The 26,637-nt window shown below is 49.0% G+C and overlaps 1 protein-coding gene across 1 annotated transcript; it reads left to right on the forward strand.

Annotated features, from left to right (window-relative positions):
• Nucleotides 1-1,173: 1,173 nt before the first annotated feature.
• dipk2ab (divergent protein kinase domain 2Ab) lies at nt 1,174-25,843 on the forward strand. Its single transcript, XM_080020310.1, has 4 exons — nt 1,174-1,628; nt 12,531-13,414; nt 22,201-22,504; nt 24,199-25,843. Exons 2-4 carry the CDS (start codon nt 12,761-12,763, stop codon nt 24,546-24,548), a joined length of 1,308 nt encoding a protein of 435 aa, XP_079876436.1. The 5' UTR covers nt 1,174-1,628; nt 12,531-12,760; the 3' UTR covers nt 24,549-25,843.
• The last annotated feature ends 794 nt before the right edge of the window (nt 25,844-26,637 follow it).

Genomic DNA, 26,637 nt, shown 5'->3' on the forward strand with positions numbered 1-26,637 from the left:
ACCCAACTACTAACCTACCTAAATACTAACCTACCCAACTACTAACTTATCCAACTGCTAATCTACAAATTACTAACCTATCCAACTACTTACCTACCCGACTACTAACCTACCCAACTACTAACCTACCCACCCATCTCTCCATCTGTCGTCTGCCTGTCAAACAGACCTGTCCATGAACTCCTTCAGTTCTACTGATGTTACTCATTATGGGATATCTCTGATCCACAGTCAGTCGGAACAACTGTCATCCACAGACAAGCAGTACCGTCTTGGCTCCACCAGTAGGTGACAGCAGAGTCAAGCTAATGCAGCTGAAGCCTCTGAACAGGTAACACCACATGGAGCAAGTGCACGAGGCTCGTGCATGTGTGAGTGTGACCCAGGTCCCTGGTTCCACGGGTCCCTGGTTCTACAGGTCCCTGGCTCCATAGGTTGTTGTGGCTCCATGGGTCCCTGGGTCCACGGGTCCCTGGTTCTACAGGTCCCTGGCTCCATCGGTTGTGGTGGTTTCACGAGTCCCTGGTTCCACGTGTCCCTGGTTCCACGGGTCATGGTGGTTCTGCAGGACAGGGCCCAGTGTGCAGCTCATCCCAGTTCCAGTTGCACTGGTTCTGTGCAAGTCCCACTTTCGGTATATTTTATTTTATTTGCATTCTCCTTCTGCTCCGATCCGATTGTGTCATTTAACCTGAATTAACAGAGTAATCTTCTGAAAAGCAACGTGAATATTGTGAGTGAGTGGAGATTGGAGTCGTTCAAGACAAATGTAATAATAATATTAATTAAAATAATAATAATAATAATAATAATAATAACAACAACAACAACAATAATAATAATAATAATGAAATAAATAAGAATCATAATCATAATCATAGTAATCATAAAAAACATAATTTATTGTCATTATTATTATTATTATTATTGTTGTTATAATGTTGTACTATTGATAACATTAATTGCATTTCATTGTTTAATATATAGAAAATATTGAAGAACAAAACAGTAAAACCATCACATAGCAACAGCTGCCGTAGACACGCGGCAGCCGTCGTAAAAAGCAAAAACGTTCCAAGCGAGACGCCATTAGGAAAAATCTCTTAGCAACGGCCACCGTAGAGCGGCGCCAGCTGTCGCGAAAGCACAAGCGCCTGGTGCTGGAGAGGAGCAGAAGCAGAAGGACCGAGCGGGACGGAGGGACAGCACACGCCGATCCGCCCGCCCGCAGCCCCGAACCGGACACATATGGAGCTAAGCGGCCGCCGTGGAAGCCACCGTCCGCACTAAAGCAGCTCCGGGAGCCCGCAGCACCGCTTCCCCGCAGGAGGAGCCCTGATCCCGGCTTCAAGTGCCGGAGTCGCCGGCCTGCTGGCTGGACGTTCCTCTGGACGTTCTTCTGGACGTTCTTCTGGACGTTCCTCTGGACGTTCCTCTGGAGATATCTGATGAACCCTGGTCTGCTGCTCTGGGATCTGGTGATGAAGAGTCTGGACTGAAAGTCCTCCAGATCGGTCCAACTGAGCTGGATCTGGAGGTTCCTCTGGTCGTATCTGGTGAACCCTGGTTCAGGATCTCCTCTGGGATCTGGTTGCGGCGATGAAGAGCCTGGACTGAAAGTCCTCCAGGTTGGTTGAACCCCGCTCCTCTCTCTCTTTGTCTGATTCTGGAGGTGCCTTCTCCATATTTCACCTTTTTAAACGGCTCTGTTTGGTGGATCTGGTCCGACCCGGATCTCCATCCCAGGTGGGTTTTGTGTATTTGTTGAGCTGCACAGTTGCAAGGAGGGACCACAGTCTGCAGGCGTTCCAGCAGGAAACACTCACGGTGAGCTGTGATTTTTTTTTTTATTATTATTTTTTTTTTCCTCCCCCCACTTACTGTAGTTTGTGGTTCCTCCTGGAACTACCACCGAGTTTCCACAGAGTCACAGTGTGTGGAGCAACAGTCCTCGGGGAATCCCATCCAGATTTGTCTTCAAACGGACTCTCTGGACCGTGGAGCACAGTGGCTCTCCGCCTTCTTCACACCCGGGCTGCTCGGTTCGGTCCCTGGATCGGTTTGTGTTATCAGGTGTGATCCAGCGTCTCTGCTCTAGTCAGGGAGATCCTAACGAGAAACTAGGACGCAAAACAGTCATGATTGGGCATCCTCTCCTTTCAATGAAATAACAGCGTCGGTTCAACTCGTACTGGTTTTGCTCGGGGCCTCCTGGGAGACCACCCCGGACCCCACGTTAGACCCGCCGGTCCGGTTGACCCGGAGCCTGCACCTTCCGTCTCCCGGCCAGGAGTCAGGGACGGATCAGACGGACGGGAGCGGGCCTGACCTGACGCTTCCTGACCCGAGAGACGAAAACGGAACAAATGTTGATTAAGTGTTTTGGGGGTTTTTTTGGGAGGGGGGGTGGTAGGGTGGTGTCTGCAGCGGGAAGCGGAGGATGCCAGTTCAATCTGGAAAGATCTCCGTCCTTTAATCCACATTCCTCTCATTAGATGCTGTTAGGAGGGCTCGCCGTGCAGGGAAATGCATGATTATTATAGATTGCGATATCTTCTCATCAGTCGTGGATCCCACGTCACGGGATCCGGCCGAGGTGCGTCGGTGTGTATGATGTAAAGCCCGAAGTCAGAGGGGAAACTCTAGTTTTTCCTCATAAAACCCCAAAATATCTCCCCTGATCATATATGTAGACAGTTAGGATCCTTATCACGAGGAAAGAAAAGACGATGGTGTGGATCATCGCTGGGCCTCGACAACAAGAAACCTGCGAAATCCAAAGCCGCCCGTGCTGACCCGCGCTGACCTCAACACCTTTTTTTTTGTTTTGTTTTATTTACTTTTTTTTTTTTTTTCCCAGGGGAGCTGTCGTGACTTGAAGCTCCCTGAGTCACGCTCCTCCTCCCTCCCCGTCAACAACGCAGCCCAACAAGTTCCCGCTTGGCCCGGCGATGTGATTTTGATTCTGGGCGAGTGGTGTTTTGAGCCGGCGTCGTGTCGGAACACGCGGCTTCGGAGAACGAAAGGAGTTATTTACAGGGGGAGACGGACGGACGGAGCACCGGGGAAGCGGCGGGAGTGCGGCGGCTGGCGATGAGTCTCGCAGCGCGGTGAAATGGAAAGGGCTCCTCGACACGGGGTCACGCTGCCCCGGTGCCGTTTGAGCGTCCCTCAGGGGCAGAAGTTATCCCTCCAGACCTTCAACCAGGGCGAGATCAAGCGTCGTGATACCCTCTGAGCGGGTGCCTCGCTGTTGCCAATTCTAGATATTTATTTTGCTTTCACCAGATACTCACACACAAGAACCCGTCGGAAAACAGATGAAGTTCAGAAAAGTGTCGTGTTTGTGTTGGCGCCGGCGTCAGGAACAGGTCTTATGACACATGATCGCCCCCTACTGGCCTGGAATGCTTGTGTAAGTGTTGTTGTTATCTCGTTTGGACAGAAATTTGAAACATTTTTGGCGGAGGAGGAAAAATACGTTTTCAGAAACGTCCCCATCGGTGTGGACGAGGCCTGAACGACACAGACGTCCGTCGGCACGTCACCGGGAGCACAATCCCAGACCCGTCTCACCTCATCAGCACGTTTGCGTCTGTTCTCGCACACTCTGTCCGTGCACGTTTCGTTTTTAAAACTGCCTGACCGTTGGGATGGTTTCAGGTTATCGGTGAAACCTGGTCAGCCGGCGAGCACCGCAGCGCCTTTCGTCACGTCTCTCCAGCAAAACACACGCTATGGATATCGTCATTAAAAGCCGCGGCGTTTGTTTTGGGCGGCAGGTAAAAGGAGTGATACTGGTAAAAGGGGGAGAGCTGCTAATTGGCGCTCGGACTCCTGACGACTCCATTTTCCATGAAGGGGCGAACGCCTCCGTCGCTTCCATCCGTCAGCGGACGGAAGCCAATGTTTTAGTGATCAAACATTATTGACTCCTGCAGTCGATAACCTTGGCAACAGCAGTCGTTCGCCCCGGCGAGGGGGCGAGAGGGCGAGAGGGGGAGGGGGGGGTGAGACCTGGTTCGGTGGTGTGTGATCTCAGTCAGAAAAAGATGGTGCATGTAAATGTAACAATGAATCTGTCAGTGGACGGAAGCCGATCTGAGCCCTGAAGCGTCTTCCTTCAACATGTACAACGTCTTCTGTTTCCACCTTGAACCCTTTGTACACAATGTCCGGCTACAAGGTCCGTGAGCCACAGTTTGGGAACCGTCCCTTTTTTAAGCAGATGATTCCAAAAGCCCAGACTGAGCTCGCTCCACCTTTCTACACCACCACTTAATCCTTGTACAACCTCACTCTGTACACCATCACTCTGTCCTTCTACACCGTCACTCCGTCCTTTTACACCGACACTCTGTCCTTCTACACCGTCACTCTGTCCTTCTACACCATCTCTCCGTGGTAGAGATAGAAGCTGTTATAGAAAAGGAGGCGTCACAAAGTTCTCATTGACATTGTTCCTAAACTGTGGCACAGAAGCATTTTCCTTTTGAAGTATTTTGAAACAGTAAAAACACGGCATCTCACTTTAAATGTCGTCATGTTTGACTTGATGTGGTTCAGAGGTCGGCTTCCTTCACTGCCAACATGACCTTTGACCTGGGACCAAGCCTTTGCATTCCACTTTACATAGTTTAACAAGCAATAATAATATAAAATATAATAATAATTAATAATAAATATAATAATAATAATAATAATAATTAATAATTATAAAAGCTGCAGGCAGCAGTACAAAGGGTCCATTGTAGTCATGTAAGTGACCAATTAATTTGAAAGATTTTCCATAGTGATACATGAAACTACAGGGATTCAGCCTGATTCTCATTGTAATTTGCCGCGTTGGACGATATTGTAATTGTTCGGCTTTGTCCTGTCTAGCGTGTCATAATCTGTGTTTCTGCGACAAAAGGTACATTTTTTGTCCATTATAGTTATTACAAGGTATTGACGTTTGGTAAAACATATTTTATTATATTGCCAATAATGACAACATTTCCAGAAGAGATGAAAAAACAGGTCAGATAATTGGCCAAAACATCTGAACAAAATTATCAAACTAAATATCACAGTATTTATAAAGATCACACCATATGTAATAATTGTGTATTATTAAAAATGGCAATCTTCAATAATTCCAGAATTTGAACATATTTTAGTCAAACCCTACAGGTTGACCCATAATAATAATAAATATAGGTGCAGGCAGCAATGCACAGAGTCCAGTTTATTAGTTCTGGCACATCTTACAGTTTTTGTTTTTTGTGTAATGCAGAGAAATCTACTGAACTAATTAACATGTAGTTACGTTTATGTAATTCTACAAATGCAACGTTCATGACCTTACGTATGGAGCATTTCCATTTCAACCACACGTCAAATATTATCTTTAAGTTGTAATGTGACGTAAGTGTTGTATGAGAGGTCCGTTCTAAATTACAGTTCTCAATAGCTGATTATTTTTATGATAATTGCTTTTCATAACAATAATAATTTAATTTCATTTTAGAAATATATAAATATATGTTAGTTGTAATTACGACTTTATCGGACATTTTCTGTTAATGTACAATTGGAAAATTCAGTTTAATAGATGACTTGTCTATAATTTAATGCAGACATTTATGGAACTTTAACATTAATTTGTCATGAGAATTATTTTGGAAGAACTTGTCAATACTTAACACTTTCTATCTTTTCATTAAAGTTTGTTAAGTTTAGGTTTATGAAAATATTTATACATGTAGTTTATAAAAAATAGTTGTTTATTTTTTTACTTTAAAACAAATATTTTCATTACCTTACCTTGTATATAGGTCAATCTAGAGTTACAGTGACGGTAGTTGAACTTGTGTCTGGTATTTGTAAATTATGACGTATTCATGTAGATTTATGATAGCTGTTGAATTTGCGTAATTTATTTGTTCACTTTTTTTCCTTGAATCACATTTTCAGTAAGTTACATTTCCATGAAATACCAAAAACCTTGTGGTCTTTCAGTGAGTAATTACCATTGCCCGGTTTCTATTTTTCCGACGCCTCTCTGGATCTTGAACACATATCTCGGATGCCATTACAGTGGATTTGACTTGACTTGGTCACCAGTTTTTGTGGATTACGGTTTATTGTATTTTTCATGAATCTGGCAAAGTTATGATACCAAAGAGATAAAACATCAATCTAACAGATCTACTGACATCTACCGGGTTGGAAGTTATATAAATATACACGTAAATCAATAGTTTGGTAACGTTGAAACCCTACAGAGTGACCGAGGCCATGCCGCACACTGTAACTGTAAATCTCATCCCTGTCAGTTTGTTTACGAACAGCAGCATGTCAGTTATGCAGGACCAGCTGAATATTTGGGATCAAAGTTTTAGAACCATAGCGGGCTGCGGGCTGGAGCCCTCATAATGCCCGGTGTACGGTAGGGGTAGTAATTGCTCGGGGCTCAGTCTCGGATCAGTCTATATATTGATGAGTGTCTGTATGAATTAGTGTCTGTATTGAGAAGGTATGCACAGATGAATCAATGTCCATATTGAATAGATCTGGAGGTTTGATTCGGTGGGTAGTGATGGATTTCATTTGCAAGTCATTTAGCGATCCTGACAAACTTGGAATCAAGAAAACCATTGAAATATCAGCGGGACACGCTGAGCTCTATCATGATGTTCACTGATGTGACACAGACTGAAACTGCAAGCTGCGTCTCTCTCTCTCGCTCTCTCTCGCTCTCGCTCTCGTTTTCTTCTTGTTCTCTCTGCACTCCTCTTTCTGCTGTTCTCTTCCCGTTCTACTCGTCCTACTCTCTGTTTGGTGTCGCCATTGAAATTAATCAGGCGTGTTCGCGTCCGGCCCTACTTCATTATTCCATAATGAATTTCCGCCTCAGGTTCCCTGAAGGGGGCGCTTCACTTCCAACCTCATTGTCTGGATGACGAGCGGCTCTTTCAAAGGGTTCGCTCTCCCTAAGTCCCTTCTTTCTTGTGCACATCGTTTTGTTGGACTAGTTTTACCAGAGCTGAGATGTCAGAAGATTGAAAATGTCACCCTCCTTTGTGGCGACCTTTGTCATTCCGTTTCAAGCCGATGTGGGGCCCCGCGCCTCACTTTGAGCCTCGCCCGTCGCACTAATGACTCATTTTGCGTCTTATCATCCAAACTTCATCTGCCATGCACAAGGAGTCGTGTCGCACTTTGATTCAAACTCTTCTCTCAGAGTCTCTGGAGGAGCTGCTGCTCCGCGCATACGTAAGAAAGAGGAGGAACCGTCTTCCAAAAGGGGAGACTCATTCTAACTAATAACTAACTAATGGCTAATGACTAACTGATGAATAAGAACTAACTAATGACTAATAATTAACTTAGAACTAACTAATGACTAACCAATAACTAACGAATGACTGATAACCAACTAACTTAGAACAAACTAATGAATAACTAATGACTAAGAAATAACTAATGACTAAGAAACAAGTAATGACTAACTAATGACCAAGAACTAACATGACTAAGAATTAAGTAATGACCAACTTTTGACTAATAACGAATGACTAATAACTAACAAATGATTAATAACTAACGAATAAATAACTAATGACAAACTAATTACTGTTGACTAAATAACAGGTTCTGGGGGGTTCTATCAGTGTTCTGAGTGTTTCCGGGGGCTCTAGAGGTATTCTGGGGTATGTTGTGGCTCTCTGGGGCGTTCCAGATGCTTTCTGGGGCGTTCAAGATGCTTTCTGGGGGGTTCCAGTGGTATTCTCTGGGTTCTGGAGGTATTCTGGGAGGTTCTGGAGGCTTTCTGGGGGGTTTTGGAGGCATTCGGGAGTTACATGGCCACGGTGAGGTTGGTCCTGAAGGAAACATGGCGCTGTGTTTTGCTGCCTTCCTTTCGGGACGGATCACATCTGTGTTGGAATAAAACCACATCTGGATGCAATTTGGGCTAAGCCACCGCTCTGTACTCGCCTTAGACACGATTCTCTGGGGGCTGAAGGTGGAACCGTCTGGGGCGGGTGCGGGGAGGGGGCGGGGGCGTCTCCATGACGGATCATTAGGTTCACAACGTTCATTAGAACCTGTTGTTCCCCGGCATGTAACAACATGCTACTTGGAAATTTTAATTTCTCAGGTCACAATTGGCAGCAACTGTTAACTTATTTCCATGGTAACGGTTGAATCATCCCATTGACGCCCTGAATTTCCCTCATTAACAGAGCTGCAGCGGAGCTTTGCACTCGTTATCCCCCGATGTCATTCCAGTAATTAGCCGGGTCGCTCGCGCAATGCGACGCAGCTCCGTTGGTTATTGATGCCGAACGCGTTCTCCCAGAGGAGCGAGCGTCAGGACGGGATGAAACATGCCCGACTGGGGGATCGTGTCGGGGAGAAATGAAGACATTGTTGTGTTGTGATACAGCGTTCTCTGCTCTAATGAAAATAATTGATAAAAATGGGAAGATTTTACTTTGACACCTCACACAATATTCCACTCTGATATCATACTTTACTTTGCTGATACTATCAGTTTAGGAAAACTGTTAGTTGTCCTGATAAGATAAAATGTTCTCAACATTTCACTTTGTCAGTATTCTCTACTTTACATTATTGTGTATCTCAGTGCTCGGAACCTCAGCTTGATTCTCTAACCTGGTATTATGAATAAGCAGATCTATTGATGCCATGAATAATGGCGTGTGAGCCTCCAGCTCGTGGTGCTCCTTCCTCTCTGCTGTGGCGCTGTGGTTCTTCACCGCCTCCCGTGATCCAGGTCTGTACAGCAGCCCGCTCCACGCTGCCTGAACCCGGATCTGTAGCCCCAGTCTGGGTTTCTGCCCCTGATCCAGGGTCTCTGCCCCTGATCCAGGTTTCTGATCCTGGGTTTCTGCCCCTGATCCAGGTTTCTGCCCCTGATCCTGGGTTTCTGCCCCAGTGGTGCTGCTGCTTGGCTCTGATACCTGCATTCAGATCATTTCGTGCTCGGGATGTTCAACAGGATGTTCTTACTTTAAACCAGGACGGGCTCTTGATGTTCCACTGTCTCCCTGCTCACCCGTCTTTTTTTCCATCCTCCTGCTCACCCGTCTATCTTTCCATCCTCCTGCTCATCTGTCTATCTTTCCATCCCCCTCTCTGTTTGTGAATGGATGTGTTCGTCTTTCAGAATCGAATTTTCTTTTCCTCTTATTAAATCACAGAATCAGTTGTTTTACGTGTGTTTAGGCTGTGATTTGATTACAGCAAACAGTGGGCAGTTGTACATGCTCAGCAGGTTTCACTTCCGAAATTCAATATGATAAAATATCTCAAAAATCCAGTTTGACTTCAGTGACTTCTGTAAAATAATGAGTTGAACTGAAGTTGTTAAGTCAAAATTCGTTCAACAATCGGAGCTCGGTCAGGAAACGGTTAAATCTGGAAGCCGCGGTATCAGGAGGGAGGAATAGAAAATCCCTGACAGACATATCTTTCATGATAAATGTCGTCTTTGAAAGTATACCTGCTGAAGTGACTGAAGCTTTAAACGACCATTTCATCTGCTCCAGTGATTTGTTTGACAAATTATCTACAAATTCTGTCAAAGCCAACAACTCCATACACCCGAACTCGACGGCTATTTACCTGCTGCTAGTTCCAATAACAGCCTTTCACTCAGGAATGTATCAAGCATTGATAACTTTAAACCCGGAACTCCTCTTTCTTTAGAACATCATTTTTTCACCTCTCATTTTACTTGACATTTACAGTCACGTTCCTCCAGTGTGGGAAGCAGCTCCCGCCATCCCTTTGCAGGAAGGTTGTGACACCAGTGACAGATGACATGATTAAGGCGCTTTTGATACTTGGCTTGTGGTTCAAAATAAGCTACTTTACAAAGGGTTCAAGTTCTGTGCTGTCAACCACTTTCTCTCATATCTCTATAAAGGAAGTCAGTCTCGCCACTGATGGTGTGAGATGAAGCATCTGAAAGGTCAGTGAAGGTGTCCAACAGGGGTCGATACTGGGGCCTTTCCTACAGTATTCACTAAATGCAATGCAACTCAGCGTTGTAATATCATCGCTAAGCTGATGACACCATCTTGTATGGTGATAGCTCCGCCCCTAATGAGACCTGCTGCAGTTCATAATCTGCTGTTGATGACCTTCATTCAACCTTAGAAAAACCAATGTATGCCGTTTTCAGATTTCCCACTCCCAGCCATGCTCTTTAAGGATGCTTCAGTGAAGTTAAAATACAAGGCTTTGCCATTAAACCTGCCTGGATAACGTCGAACATCTTTAATCGAGGTCAAAACGAGTAATCATGACCCCAGATCACAGAACTGGTTGGTTCCCTGGTCCAACCCTGAACTGGGAAGGCAGGATTTCACCACGGTGCACCTTTATTACTCTATCCTCTGGATGATTTCACAGTTAATGTTTTGCTAACTAATGCCGGGCTCTGTCAACGGGTATACAGGTAAAAATGCGCAGCCATCTGGATTTAGCTGTCATTTGTACCCGGAGACAGTATATTGTGGTCACAGATCCATCACCGTGAGCAGCTGTTTAGTGAGGCAGCATCATGATTGGTCGATAAAAACATGTGGGTGTACGCTTCCCTTTAGATGAAAAGCAACGCACCTGTTCAAATACGTGGAGACGAGTGAGGAGACGGAGACGGAGAACAGCGGCGCTAGCGAGGCGGGAGCCAACCATGAAGAAAACGTTTGAAAATCGGGTTCTTCATTCATGGTTTGGACATGGCCTGGATTTAAACAAGGCCGACCTCAAGCAGAAAAGCATTATGTGCAAACTGTGCCGGCTGACGGTCGTTGCCAGAGGCAGGAATCTAAATCCAAGCAGCTCAGGACCGAACACGCTGCGAGGGCGAGGGAAGCCGGAGAAACGGCTCCGAGGAGCACGGGCGTGACGGACTTGAATTAGAAGCTTTTAGCTGGGAACGCAGTATTCATCTCAAATTGCAGTTCTGCAAAATAAAACATGCTCTCAATGTAGAAGCGTAAGATACTAAAGGAAGAACAGAGTGCTTTACCAATTATAGCCAGTTCATCATAAGCGTATCCCAGCGTGTCATATCCTTTTTAATGGCGTCTTCTATATGGGACCGAATGTACACACTGCGATACGGTTGGTTCCCATGACCGGACGTCGTTAACGCCGCTGAGGTCCTTGTTACAAGCCGCGTGGTGTCTGTGATTCTGCGGCAAACGGCCGCGTTCTCAAGTCTGTGGTTTTTAGACGTAATTTGTTTCCAGGTCTCTGTGGGAAAGATCTGATCTCAGTGAGACAACCTGATTAAATGGAGATTACATCAATTATTAGTTTTCAGCTCAAGTGCTCCTGCCAGCTTTACATTTTAACAACCCGTCGCTGCTGACTCACTGCTCCACCTCGGGCTGTTTGCACGGAGAATGTGGTAATTTCAGTGTTTTCCTTCTGACCTATTTGGAGACAAGGGTCTGCTGTAACACACTGCGCTGCTTGTTCTGGATCTCTGCGCTTTTGGCCACTTTCAGCTCCTTTTTAAAGGTCTCGGCTTCTTCTGTCCAAATGCCGGCGAGCGGCTGACACGCCGGCTAATCTGAGCAGTGAGCTGCTTGTTAGCCAGCCATCCGCTAACAGGCGTGTCCTAATGAGTTGTAATTGAGGATGGCTGATTTGCACGGTCAAAGCCATTGTGTGTCTCTCAAAGAGACTTTGCCGAAGCCTGCTTTCTGAAGAGCTGATCGGCGCAGTGACATGGCTGCGCGGTGGCCTCCGCCGGCCTCGCCGCCTCCTGCTGAGCAGATGCATCCTCGCCCCGCTGCGGGAGGAGACGCATCGCTCTCTCCCAGATGGTTTTTCTGCGACACGGGCTCCTTTCAAAGAGACGACTTCAAAGCGGGATTTAAAAGGCAAGCGGGCGGCTTTGATCAAAGGTTAAACTGCGTTCGCCGGCGCTCTCCTCTCGATGCAAAGACACGTTCCGCCGCTGGACCCAGGCTACGACTCAATCTGGGAGCAGTGCGCTGGTTAGACGCCACAGGCTCGGGACCGAGGTGACGGAAGATCGGCTGATCGCCGTCCAAAAACACTGCACTGAGCTGAAGATAGCTGAAGATCCTGTTAATGTTTTAATTAGATTCTTCCCATTTTTTTAACCTCTACTAATTATTTTCTAACCTTGTAGTAAAAGGTGTGTTTTCCAAGAGGGAAAGGGAACCAGCTGGCACGGGCCGAGGCCTGGCTTCAGGCCATCTTCCTTTCTACCGAGAAAGTAATGAATTCCCTCAAATGACCCGAGAAAATGCAATTTATGTAGCTGTTTTTCTGCCCAACAACAAGCTCCTTTGTTCCATCAGAGAATCTCCTGTTTCAACTCGGAGGCTCGCATTTCGAGGCCAAGTGTTAAAATAAACCCGTTTTTGTTTGATTGGTGATCAACAGCTCGGCTTAACGCGTCGCGTTTCATGTCCTGCTGATTATGAAACGCAGCCTTTTAATTCTCCCTGACGTAATGTGTTTGGTTCCAGGCCTGACGCTTGGAAGCTCCTCGCTCCGACTCCGGAGGGGAGACCATGACTCACCGACTTCAGCCCGACCTCAGCGCAGGGCAGCAGCTCCAGCTCCAACCCCGCCCGCAGCTCTAGACACCAGCTCGACGCACCATGACCGCTGGTTGTTTGGTCTAAACCCTGACCTTCATCTGGACGCCCCTCCTCTCCCCTCCAGACCTCTGTCTCCCCCCCTGTCCTGCCCCAACATGCTGCGTTTCCTTCCCCTCAAGCTGGGTCGTCTGTACCGCACTCTGAAGCTACTGCTGGTGGTCGGACTCTTCGTGGTCCTGCTAATGAACACCCACAGCCTCTTCGCCTCCTTCCAGAAAAACGAGCTCACCGACCGGCGCTTCATCAACCTCAACAAGTGTCCTGCCTGCTTCGGGACCAGCTGGTGCAGGAAGTTTATGAATGGTCAGGTGTCGTTCGAGACCTGGGGCCGGCTGCGCTTCCTGGACGTCTTCAACGTGAAGAACGTGTACTTTGCGCAGTACGGCGAGCCCCGCGAGGGGACGCGCCGCGTGGTGCTCAAGCGCCTCGGCTCCAACCAGGAGCTGGCCGACATCGACCAGAAGATCTGCAAGCGGGCCACGGGGCGGCCGCGTTGCGACCTCATCCAGGCCATGTACAAGACGGAGTTCGCTCGGCTGAACGGCGACGTGCGGCTGCTGACGCCCGACGTGGTGGAGGGCTGGTCGGATCTGGTGCACTGCCCCTCCCAGAGGCTGCTGGACCGCGTGGTGCGGCGCTACGCCGAGACCAAGGACTCTGGAAGCTTCCTGCTGAAGAACCTGAAGGACACGGAGAGGATGCAGCTGCTGATGACGCTGGCCTTCAACCCCGAGCCGCTGGTCCTGCAGGTACTGTGTGTCATAGTACTGTGTGTTATAGTACAGTGAGTTGCAGTGCTATGTTTTATAGTACAGTGAGTTACAGTACTGTGTAAAAGTATTGTGTGTTTAAGGTACTGTGTGTTGGAACCGTTGGTGCTATGTTCCATTATCTACTGAGGTAATGTTCCAGTGCTGTAGTAATGTGTTTTACCTGTAGGATCTGTCTGTATTACTGCGTTAAAGCACTGGGTAGTACTAACTCTCACTTGCAGCAGCATGCAGCGCTGCATGATGATAAGGAATTCATCATGAGAGCCACAGAGGATGAAGAGGAGGAATACACAGTCACAATATCTGCTCAGGAATTCACATCAGAGGTTGAGAGTCCACATCATTTCAGAGCGACTTCTGTCTTCAGGGAGATGGAAGAATTGTATTTATTTCATATATACTATGTCTATTTTGTTTAACTGTGCGTCGTTGTTCTACGACACTGAAGAGTGTAGGAACAGCAAAGTGCCCCTAATCTGTCGCCATCTGTTCAAGCTGCGAGGTCAGGGGTTGGACAAAAGCCTTTTGTAGTACAATGCTGAGTACTTCAGTACCCAAACCTGTACATAACACAGTAATACATGGCAGTTATGATATGATATGGTGATGTGAGACTATTATGTCTGTGATTGCGTTTCCGGTGACCATAGTGTAGTTAAATGTTTAAGGAGCATCACAGTAAAGTAATCTATTACATTTATTTATATTAAAATAAATCATCAATTATCGATGTTGAGGAATTCCGAGTAGTACCCTGTGCATTACGGATATTGTAGTGCGTCGGCTTTGTGGTATGATCACGTTGGTTGTCGTGTTCGTATCCAGTCGTTTTCCTGCACTTTGATCCGCTGAGCTCTGAATAGCGTCGCGACGAACCAAACCCAGAAGATTACAGGGTGGAGGTCCTCCGCCCTCCATCTGAACCTCCATCAGGGTGTACCCTGCGCCGCGTGCGTACTGCGTGTACTGCGTGTCCCCCGCTGGCCTCCCAGAGGATGAGTGCGTTTGGCCGGCGGCAGCGCTGCATATTCAACAGAATATTTGGGGCAGATTTGAATTATTCACGTGCGCATCTGTAAACGGTCCAGGCCGCTTTTAAGTCGGACCCGAGGCGTGGAGCGCTCCCCAGAGCGCCCCCTACAGTTATTAGCACCAATACGGTTAATCTTTGATTAGTTCTCCATCAATAATAAACACGGCGCTCCGCGGGCGCCGGTGGAACTTCAGATGCTTCTTTACGTCGCGACGGGTCACTGATCCGACAGCGACTCCCTGCGTCTGCATCGCCGCCGCCGTTGTTGGCGGGGAACAGTCCAAACCGTCTTTCAGTTTAGCCAATCACACAGCATCGGCGAATCAGCGGCCGCGTGTCCCGCTCGATCCTCCTTTCCCAGCAGGCATGCCCCCCCCGCAGCCGGCGGCCGATCCACAGACGATCGATCGCAATTTCACTTTGGCATCGACTGCGTCTGTGGGATGCAGGAGCAGTCCGTCTCCGTGCCGACACTCGATACGTTTCCCTGACCTCCGCCCGCCGCTCCCACCCCCCACCGCCCCTCACCCCACCCCGTGCCACTCCCCGCCCCTCACCCGCTGCCCCAGAACCCCGGGCATTCTGGGAGGACAAAAGGCCCCATCAGCCTTCCACGCCGGATGATCTATAAAATGCGATTAGCCTCGTGTGGTCGCCACTCTGACCCCCTCCACCTGTCTGTCTGTCTGTCTGCCTCTCTTATCCCTCTGCCTCCCTCTCCCCACTGTTCCATCCTCACAGGAAGCCCAGAATCGTGGCTCAGGTCCTGAACTGAGGCCTCAGACAGGAAGTAAAATGTCACCCGGGATCCGATGAGATGGTTCATAGAGGAAGTAAACTTCCTGTCCGGGAAGTATCATTACTTCCTGTCTGAACCTCTGGTGTATTCACAGTCGCTGGGCTGAGCTGGGATGGAGGTGTAGGCGCCCGTCAGAACCTTCTGCTTTGCTCTATATCGTCAGGAATGACGCTGTAATAATTTAATAATTTAATAGTTGTATTATTGACCGAAAACATGGTCACAACATGTTTAAACGTCTGATTCAAACCTAGAACATCGAGGAGGTTCCTCTGAATCGGGACAGTTTGAGTGTAAAGTGCAGCAGAACCAGGAACTTTCTGCTGAAGAGTTTCCCAGTTTACGGTCCGTGTGTTTGGTCTGAACAGCAGCAGCAGGTCCAGGTCCAGGTCCAGGTGGTAGAAGGTCTGACATGTAGGAACCTTCTCGGAAAGCTTCTCAGCTCTTCAGTAACCGTGGCGACTGCACGCCGTTTGCTTGACGGCTACGTCCTGTTTATCTCCGTCCTCTGGGTTGATGTTTGCTCAGTCGAGCAGCTTCTGTCTGAGGCCACAGATGCTAAATGGACTCTGCAGCTCTTTGTCCCTGGAAACAGTCTGGTCTCTTGTTCCCCCCCGGTCCGGCCCCCGGTTCGTCGCTCGGTCACGCGGGGCCGGCGCTGGGAAAAGGGTTTGGAAAATTTGGTCTTTAACCTTCAGTTATCTACACTTGATGTTTGGTTCCTGTTTCTCCTTGACGCTGCTCAACACAGAACGCTGGATCTTTGAAGAGCAAAGCTGCAGAGGGGATCAGCTAGCATAGCTACCGCCGCCTTTGGCCCGATAACGGCTTTAAGATACGAGAGGGAACTTGTTGATGTCTGATCTGGTTCAATGTGATGAACAGGAAGAGAAATTGTCACAAATACCTTTATGAAAATAGATTCTTCCAAATGAACCTATTTACGTTTTTTTAAATGGCGTCTCCCCTGAAGAAGCAGTCACGGCCTTGAATCCGCTTCCTCCGTCCAGATCATTAAGAGTTCCGCGGCGGTGATGTTGTGAAAAGGGAATCCACGTTAGGACTGCACGGCAGCCATTTTAGATATGCGCTTGATGCATACCAGGCTTGGTAATTCAATATTTTCACTAAATACGTCTTTTGAATGGACCGCTATGGGAATGGAAGCTCCAGTTTACGCTTTGCGCACGGAAAAGTAGAGCCGAGTCCGAAAGAAACGCGAGAGTTTAGGAGCCTCGCGGTGTGACTGCCTGGTCTGACTCAGTGATAACTGTAGTACTACTCTGTTGTACCACTGCAGTACTACTGCAATACTACTGTAGTACCACTGTAGTACTACTGTAGGACCACTGCAGTACTACTGTGGTACCACTGCAATACTACTGTAGTAATACTGTAGTACTAGTGTAGTGCTACTGTAGTACCGCTGTAGTAATACTGTAGTACCATTGTAGTACCACTTAAATGTCGTGCAGAAGATCTCCACTCACCGAATGAGAGGTTCTGCTCTTGTCGTTTAACCCCAAGACGAGTCGTCCTCCTTTAAATCTGCTGCTGCTCCTTTGTTCAAACTGAATCCTGTTAGAACTGGACCCCACCCCCTCCACCCAAGACCCCCCTGGATGACCGCCCTGTGTGTGTGTGTGTGTGTGTAACATGAGCAGCTCATTCAAAATCAGGAAAACACATACACACACACACACACACACACACACACACACACACACACACACACACACACACACATACACACACACACACACACAGCAGCTGTGTTTGTTTAGGTAAATGCCCCCCCTCAATGTAATGCGACACAGTGAGACTCTTTGGATTTACTGTGTACTGGCTAGTAGTACTACATCTGTACTACATCTGTAGTAAAACAAAGAACAACTACTTCCCTGCGAAACACCCTGCATCCCTGCAAAACACCCTGCACACCTGCAAAACACCCTGCATCCCTGCAAAACACCCTGCCTCCCTGCAAAACACTCATCTCTGCAAAACACCCTACATCTCTGCAAAACACCCTACATCTCTGCAAAACACCCTACATCTCTTTAAAACACTCTACATCCTTGCAAAACACCCTGCATCCCTGCAAAACACCCTGCATCCCTGCAAAACACCCTGCATCCCTGCAAAACACCCTATATCCCTGCAAAACACCCTGCATCCCTGCAAACACCCTGCATCTCTCCAAAACGGCATCCCTGCAAAATACCCTGCATCCCTGCAAAACACCCTGCATCCCTGCAAAACATCCTGCATCCCTGCAAAACACCCTATATCCCTGCAAAATACCCTGCATCCCTGCAAAACATCCTGCATCCCTGCAAAACATCCTGCATCCCTGCAAAACACCCTTCATCCCTGCAAAACATCCTGCATCCCTGTAAAACACCCTGCATCCCTGCAAAACACCCTTCATCCCTGCAAAACATCCTGCATCCCTGCAAAACACCCTGCATCCCTGCAAAACATCCTGCATCCCTGCAAAACATCCTGAATCCCTGCAAAATACCCTACATCCCTGCAAAACACCCTGCATCCCTGCAAAACATCCTGCATCCCTGCAAAACATACTGCATCCCTGCAAACACCCTGCATCTCTCCAAAACTACGTCCCTGCAAAACACCCTATATCCCTTTGTGTGTGTGTGTGTGTGTGTGTGTGTGTGTGTGTGTGTGTGTGTGTGCGTGTGCGTGCGGCAGCCAGGCTGACATCTTGGGACTTTTCTGCTGTTTACTGTTTCTGAATAGAAGCTGTTATCAGCCCTGGTCATGCTGCTCATTCACACACAACACACACACACACACACACACACACACACACACACACACACACACACACACACACACACACACACACACACACACATAACCTTTAATCTTCCCTTGAACCCCCCCATGGAAGCTCTTTGTTGGCAGATGGAAGACGCAGGTGTGTCTGTTTCTCCTCCAGAGATCGACCGTTTGTCTGTTCTGCTGCTTCATTTCAGCCCCTCCAGTGTCCTGGAGCTGAAACTGTTTTCCATTGAAACCGGAGCGTTAGTCCGACCTGCACGGAGCAGCAGGCGGAAACCCAAGGCAGCAGTCGGCAAATACCACTAAATTATACGATAATCAAATAAAAAGGATTCTGTATTAACAACGGAAACACACACGCACGCACGCACGCACACACACACACACACATACACACACACACACAATGACCTATAGTGAACGTTCATAGAATCCGATTTTTCTGTGAAAGTCGAAACTTAAAAATGTTTCCCTTGAAAGTTTGACTTTTACGCAATGTTCCTTTAAAAACAAACTCGACGTGCCTCATAAACTGGACAGTGAAGCGAGGCAGCACAGGGTCCGTGTTTAACTTTCACTTTCCTTTAAAAAGCTCATTGCTGTTGAGACGTGAGTCCAGTTTATGTTTCATTAAAATAAATCTATTTTTATGTCTCTAAATTAGTGTCTAGTCCTGAAACTGCTGCTTCGTGTCAGGGCCGTTTTGCGACCTCAGCGTTTGTGAACGCTGTAAAGCTTCCTGAACCCCACCCCACCCTGCCCCACCCCCACTCACCCACCCCACCCCACCCCACCGGAGGGCGAACCAGCGCTGGTATTAGCCGCTCGCCTTCACTCCTCCCCCTTCATCGCGTCACTGGGAGCCTTCAAGACCGGCGCTGGCAGACGCTGTCCACCAGGGGGCGTTTCTGAAGGTCGACTTTCTGTCATGAAGGTCGTTGTTTTTAATCAGGCGGTGAAGGGCTGGTCAACATCAGCGAGCAGCGGCTGGAGGTATTCGGGTAAAAACCTTGCTGTTGTGTGTGTGTGTGTGTGTGTGAGATGTGTTTATTCTGCACTGACTGTTGTTATGGTTGCACAGATATTTAATGTATTTTCTTTGGGTTTTGTTGCCCTGGTATGAAATGCGCTTCATAAATAAAGTGTGACTTGACTTGACTCGTTGGCCCCTCGCTTCCACTTCCTGCCACGCCCGCCGCTAGCCACGTTAGCGGCGCTCCTGCCGCGGCGTTCCAGAGAAAATGTCCGCGTTGCCAAGAGGGCTGTGATCAGGGCGCGTCGGGGTGCAGTTGTTTTTTAGCGCGGCTGGGTTTGCCCGCTCACTCTGCAGTGACTGCCGCCCCCACACTGGAGGCGGTGCTTCGGGCGGAGCGGCACTCACGTCTCACGCAGGTTTTTTTTTTGTTTTTTGGGTTTTTTTCTTCAGCGGGTGGAAGCGCTTGGAACGCCGTTTCCCGGGAAGGTTTCAGGCGTCAAACAGGAAATCAAGTAAAAAAACAAAAAAAACAACAACATACGCCGGGGCCTCGTTAAAACGTGTTCGAGATTCAAATTCTGAGGTCGATTCTCCGGTTCTAAGCGTCGTTCACCCCCCGGGTGACGTTTAACGTTTAAATGTCGCATTTCAAATTCTTTGAAAGGTTTCTTCACGTCTGACGTACGTTATGTACGTGGTCACTTCCGTAGCTGCATAACCAGCTTTTTTCGGTTCATTTGAGAGACGCAAAGCAGCTGAACCGTGTCTGAGAACAGCCTGAGGTCATCCACCTCCACCCCCCTACCCCCCCCCCCCCCCGCCCCTCCTCCACCCCCCGCCCCCCGTCTGCCTGCGCTCCGCTCCACCGGTCAACAAAGAGCGGATGGTGTTTAGCAGTGGGCGGAGCGCTGGAGCGGAGAAATGCAAGACGCCCCTTTTGTCTCTTTTATTTGCAGACTGGTTGAGCTCCCTTTCATTCGATCCATCTTTCCCTCTCTGTCTCTCTCTCTCTCTCTGTCTGTCTCTCTCTGTCTGTCTCTCTGTCTCTCTCTCTCTCTCTCTCTGTTCGTCCTCCTTTCATAGCTAGCCATCGAGCTTCGGGGCTTTTTGGGGGGGTTTTACCCAGCGAGCTGACAGGCCGGCTCCTGCCAACAGTGCCAGGGGCCTCTGGGTGGTGGATCCGGGTCACAGGGGCGGGGCGGGTGGAGCACCCCGCTGGGTGGAGCACGCACCCAGCGGGGAAATTAGGAATTTTCAGATATTTAGCTTTTAAGGCTCTAATCCGAAAATCTCTGACAACAAAATCCCCCTTTGTCGGCCCAGGCCGGGTCACTCTGCTTCCGCTGGATGTTCCCTTGCTCCCTGGACGCGGATCAGAGCTTCTAGAGGTTCAGACAGGAAGCAGGAAGCAGGAAACAGCCTTATACAGGAAACAGCCGTCACCTTTTATTACGGGAGGTTTATGGGTTCAGGTCACATTCCATCAGTTGGAGCCCCGCCCAGGAGGACGCCCAATCAGAACGCTGGTCACAGAGGAGCGGACCCCATCACTGGTCATCGGCCATTTAGATCACAAGGGGAAGCGCTTGATCTGATCAAGCTTTTAATGGTGTCCCCTAGGTCCCTGCCCCCTAGATCCCTGCTTCCTTGGTCCCTGCCCCCTAGATCCCTGCTTCCTAGGTCCCTGCCCCCTAGATCCCTGCCTCCTAGATCCCTGCTTCCTAGGTCCCTGCCTCCTAGATCCCTAGGTCCCTGCCTCCTAGGTCCCTGCTTCCTAGGTCCCTGCTTCCTAGGTCCCTGCCTCCTAGATCCCTGCTACCTCGGTCCCTGCTACCTCGGTCCCTATTACCAAGGTCCCTGCTTCCTAGGTCCCTGCGTCCTAGGTCCCTGCTACGTCAGTCCCAGCTTTTTAGGTCCCTGCCCCCTTGGTCCCTGCCCCCTAGGCCCCTGCTTCTTTGGTCCCTGCCCCCTAGGTCCCTGCCCCCTAGGTCCCTGCTTCCTAGGTCCCTGCTTCCTAGTACTACTAGAAATCAGTACTAGCAGCAATACTAGTAGTAGTACTAGCAGTACTAGTAGTAGTATTAGCATTACTTGCAGTAGTATTAGCATTACTAGCAGTACTAATATCAGTACTAGCAGTGCTAGTAGTAGTACTAGCAGTACAAGTCCTAGTATTAGCAGTACTAATAGCAGTACTAGTAGTAGTACTAGCAGTACTAGTAGTACTACTCGGTGGGAGGTGTGGTCTGTGGGCAGGTTCGTTAAACTGCCTTTTAAATAATGAATCTCATCAAAGCTTAAGCTCAGCGTGTTTCATGTATATTTAAAGATGTCTGTCCTCCTGTCTGTCCTCCTGTCTGTCTGTCCGTCCATCCGTCTGAGATGAGGAGAATAAGGGACGGAGAGATCCCTGTTGTTGTGGACTAAAACTGGAAAAAACATTGTTTTGAAAAGGTTAAAAAGGTATTTCTATTGTTTCCGTGTAACCTAATTAGAATAATTGGGTCAAATTTGGAAACTCCTGCTTCCCCCCTCCCTCCCCCCTCTCTCTCTCCCCCTCTTCCTCCCCCCTCTCTCTCTGCCCTCTCTCTATCACTCTCTTCTATTTCCCTCGCTCCACCCCCCTCCTCTCTCCATCTCTCTCTCTCATATCAAACCAGCGTGTTGCCTGTTTGGTGTTGTATTATCGTTCCTCTCTTAATTATTCCTCCTTCATATGTAGCTCCTTGCTTGGTAAACTGAGGGTGGGGGTGGAGGGAAGGATAGAGCGTTTGAGGAGAGATGGAGCAGTAATGAGATGAACAGAATCCCTTCCAGGCGTCTCCACCACCTGTCTGATCCTCATCTCTGCAGGTGTGTGTGTGTGTGTGTGTGTGTGTGTGTGTGTGTGTGTGTGTGTGTGTGTGTGTGTGTGTGCGTGTGCGTGTGTGCGCCCACCGTCCATCTTGCAGTCAGATGGTGTAACACTGAACAGACCTGGGATCAGTCAGAGCTGAACACAGGCAACAATATGATGCAATCAATACACTCAGGTTGGGATCAATACCTCTTGAATCAGGAGGTGCGAGGGCGGAGCAGGTGGAGCTGCCGTTCCATCCACCCTCTCTCTCTCTCTCTCTCTCTCTCTCCCTCCCTCCCCCCTGCAGAGCTTTCCGTCTGACGAGGGCTGGCCATTCGCCAAGTACCTGGGCGCCTGCGGGCGGGTGGTGGCGGTGAACTACGTGGGGGAGGAGCTGTGGAGCTTCTACGACGCCCCCTGGGGGAAGCGCGTGGACCTGGCGCGGCAGCTGATGGACATCGCCGAGCAGCTGACCAACAACGACTTTGACTTCGCGCTCTACCTGCTGGACGTCAGCTTCGACAACTTCGCCGTGGGGCCGCGGGACGGGAAGGTGATCGTGGTGGACGCCGAGAACGTCCTGGTGGCCGACAAGAGGCTCATCAAGCAGAGTGAGTAGCACCGCCACCAGCACCGCAAGTACAGGGTACAATGTACAAGTACACTGTACAAGTACAGTGTACAAGGAATATAACAAGTATTCATGAAATACTGTTTATTTGGCTAACATATCCCATAATTCTCTTCCTACAACCGTGAACCGAGAAAAGCAGCGATCAGGACCTGGAATTTAAATCACTCATGATCTTCTCTTGGCCATAGAAACCATTGACGACCCCCCCAGTCCTACCACCGCCCCACGGTGTTCAGAGGCCTTGGGCCCGGCCCGCAGACAGCCCCCACCCCCGAGGCAGGCAGACAGGCAGGCAGACAGGCAGGCAGGCAGGCAGGCAGGCAGGCAGGCAGGCAGGCAGGCAGGCAGGCAGGCAGACAGGCAGGCAGGCAGACCACCCACATGGAATGTCAGACTAAATCCTAATGAAGTGATAAGGCTGAGGCTGGACACTGAGCTCTGTGTGTCTGTGTGTCTGTGTGTGTGTGTGTGTGTGTGTGTGTGTGTGTGTGTGTGTGTGTGTGTGTGTGTGTGTGTGTGTGTGTGTGTGTGTGTGTGTGCGTTGGAAAAAGTGTTTTTAAATGTGTCCACATCAGTTGTAGTGAGGCCGTTGTCCTCTGAACTGAGCTGGTTCTGCCTCCAGGGGCTTCACCTCCTCCTCCACCTCCTCCTCGGGGGCAGACGAGATTGTGGAAAGAGATGACACCTGCAGAGGGGGGAGGAGGAGGGGACACGTTTTGTTAGTTGTTTTATTAGTTATTGGTTATTTTATTTGTTGTTTTATTAGTTATTGTTTTATTTGTTATTTTATTTTCTGTTTTATTAGTTATTCTTTCAGTTATTTCATGAGTTATTTTATTAGTAATTAAATTTTCAGTTGTTTGATTAGTTTTAGTAATTTTATTGGTTGTTTTATTAGTTAGTTAGGGTCTGCTAAATGACTAAATGTAAATGTAGTTATTGGTTATTATTTTATTAGTTATTGTTTTATTAGTCATTTTAGAAGTTATTTGTTTGATTAGTAATAAGTTATTGTTCTATTATTTGTTTTATTAGTGGTTTTATTCGTTATTTTATTAACCCCTCGTTGTCCTCGTTTTGTACCAGACGTCACTGCAGAAAAAAGTTAAAATATTCAACTTGAGCAAAGACAAAGTCAAAACATTCTGAAATGATGGAACCAGCTCAGAGTGGAAACCGAACGAGACTAAATGAGGAGCGCGAGGTGACGTAGGTCCCCGCCCGCCATGGCCCCACCCCCTGGTGATGTCATCAGCTTTTATCTTGTCAATGAATCGACGATTGTTTCAGGTTCACTACAGTCGAGTCGGGAAATTCCTTTGAATCCGCCTCCCTCATTTATCTCTTTTAGCACAATGTGTTCTAATGCATAACGAGGCTGCTCTCAGCACAGATCCAGGAAGTGACATCACGCCATCACTTCCTGTGGGTTCAAGTTCGAGCCCCTGGAGCCGTTCAAAAAGTGAGAACAACGTCTCCCAAATGGAAAACACTGAACGGCTGAAAGGGTAAATCCAGGTCTGCGTGCTAACTGTGTTAGCTCAGTGCATGGCCGCAGATGGGATCAACTAGCCCCGCTCCGGTGGAATCTTCTCCGGCTCTTGTTCGACATCCACCTTAATGTGTTTTTTTGGGTTGATCGGCTGTTCTAACCTCCGCCCTCCCCCGCAGACAAGCCGGAGAGCTTCGACGTGTGGTACGAGAGCCGCTTCGAGGAGTGCGACAACAAGGAGGCGTGCCTCTCCTTCTCCAAGGAGGCGCTGTGCTCGCGCGTCACCGTCGACCACAACTACTACGCCGTGTGCCAGAACCTGCTGTCGCGCTACGCCACGTGGCGCGGCACCACCGGCGGGCTGCTGCACCACCCGCCCGCCCACGTGGCGCGGGACGGGCGCCTGGACGCGCTGCTGGACGAGTGCACCAACCCTCGGCGCCGCTACGGACGCTTCCAGGCCGCCAAGGAGCTGCGCGACTACCTGAACCAGCTGGCCGGGCCGCCCCCCGTGGCGCCCGCCAGGTAGTGCGGGGGGCGGGACCTCTGGCGAAGCCGCCGCCTAAACCCCGCCCCCTCTGGAGAGTGCCACGGGAGGCGGGGATAAGAGCCCCTCCCACCCACACACACACACACACACACACACACACACACACACAACTGGACTATGACGTCATGTGACAAAAGAGAGGCACTGAGACGCTCAGCGTGACTACAGGAAGTAGTCTGAGCCCAACAAAGTAAAGTACTGTAACCGAAACCAGAAAGTAGTCTGATCTGAACCCTTGCTGACAGTGCGGTGTTGTGTTGGATCAGTCTAACTCCTGGTTGCAGAGAGACTTCCCTTTTATACAAAACTTTAAAAAATGGAAAGAAAAAAAATAATAAAATAAAAAAACAAGCGTTCGGAGCTAACTTGCGTTAGCATTAGCATCAACGTGTGGGCGTCCAAACCAGCCAATCACAGCTCAGCTCTGGCCTGACCACACCCAGTCCCCAGTCGCTCCGTCGTGTTACTTTATTAATGTCGGATTTCTATCTGTCTATCTCTCTGTCTTTCTCTCTCTCTCTCCCTCCCCCCCTCTCTCTCCATCTCTCCGGAGATGGTCTGTCCTCCGTTGACCTGTCGCATTCCTCCTGCTTTCACATCTTACAGGAAGTAGAGAGAGAGAGACAGATAAACCAGAGAGAGATGGAGGAGGAGATAAACGGAGAGAGAGCGAGGGATGGAACAGACGGATGAAACTGATTGGTCGGTTTCTAAACCAAAGAGGTTCCAGTGGCTTGGTTCTTTACAGTGTGCTGCCCTCCTCCTCCTCCTCCTCCTCTTCCTCTCCTCCTCATCCTCCTCTCCTCCTCCTCCTCTCATCCTCTTCCTCCTCCTCTTCTTCCTCTTCCTCTCCTCTTCCTCCTCTTCCTCCTCTTCCTCTCCTCCTCCGCTTCCTCCTCTCCTCCTCATCCTCTTCTTTCTCCTCCTCTCATCCTCTTCTTCCTCCTCTCCTCCTCCCCCTCCTCTCATCCTCTTCCTCCTCCTCCTCTCCTCTTTCTCCTCTTCCTCTTCCCCTTCTCTCCTCTTCCTCCTCTTCCCCTTCTTCCTCTCCTCTTCTTCCTCTCCTCCTCATCCTCTTCTTTCTCCTCCTCCTTTCCTCCTCTCCTCCTCTCATCCTCTTCTTCCTCCTCTCCTCTTCCTCTTCCCCTTCTTCCTCTCCTCCTCCTCTTCTTCTTCTCATCCTCATCCTCCTCTTCCTCTTCCCCTTCTTCCTCTCCTCTTCTTTCTCTCCTCCTCATCCTCTTCTTTCTCCTCCTTTCCTCCTCTCCTCCTCTCATCCTCTCATCCTCTTCTTCCTCCTCTCCTCTTCCTCTTCCTCCTCTTCCTCTTCCCCTTCTTCCTCTCCTCCTCCTCTTCTTCTTCTCATCCTCCTCTTCCTCCTCTCCTCCTCATCCTCTTCTTCCTCTTCCTCTTTCCCCTCCCCCTCCTCTTCATCCTCTTCCTCCTGTTCTTCCTCCCCCCTTCCCCCTCCTCCTCTTCCTCCTCTCTGGTTTCATCTGGAGTCACATGATGACGGTTTATGGGATGTAAAGGAGGAGAAACTGTTTTTCTTCTGCTTTAATGGACGTTGCCATGGAAACGGATTCTGTTTCCCGACACCCAGCGCCGACTTCCTTTCTTCTCCGGGAAAGGAGCGTTTCGCTGCTTTTGGACGAGTCGACGGAATCGAACCCCACCTGAGCGGCTCGTTTGCTGTTGCATCATGGGAGAATTTACCCGGAACAGACTCCACCCCCTGTTGGTGTTTAATGTCCCCCCCGTCCGGAGCCCAGCAGCCCCCCCCCCGCAGCCCCCCCCGGGGTGTCGTCACCTTTTCAAATGCAATAATGAGGCGCGGCGATGACATCACTTCCTGTCGGGACGCTCCTTGTTGGACGGGTTCCGTGCTTTAGTACCGTGACGTTCCTTTGAGTATCAGCTGTGCCTTTCAACGACAACTTTTACTGTTTTAAATATGAATAAATGAAGAGATCTATATATGTATGTACCTGGAGTCTGCAGGGTGCTTCCTAACGCAGTACTACTACACAGAGTACACACAGTAATACTACTACACAGAACTACTACA

Source organism: Zeus faber (genome assembly GCF_960531495.2).
Source record: "Zeus faber genome assembly, chromosome: 19".
NCBI classification, from domain to species: Eukaryota; Metazoa; Chordata; class Actinopteri; order Zeiformes; family Zeidae; genus Zeus; species Zeus faber.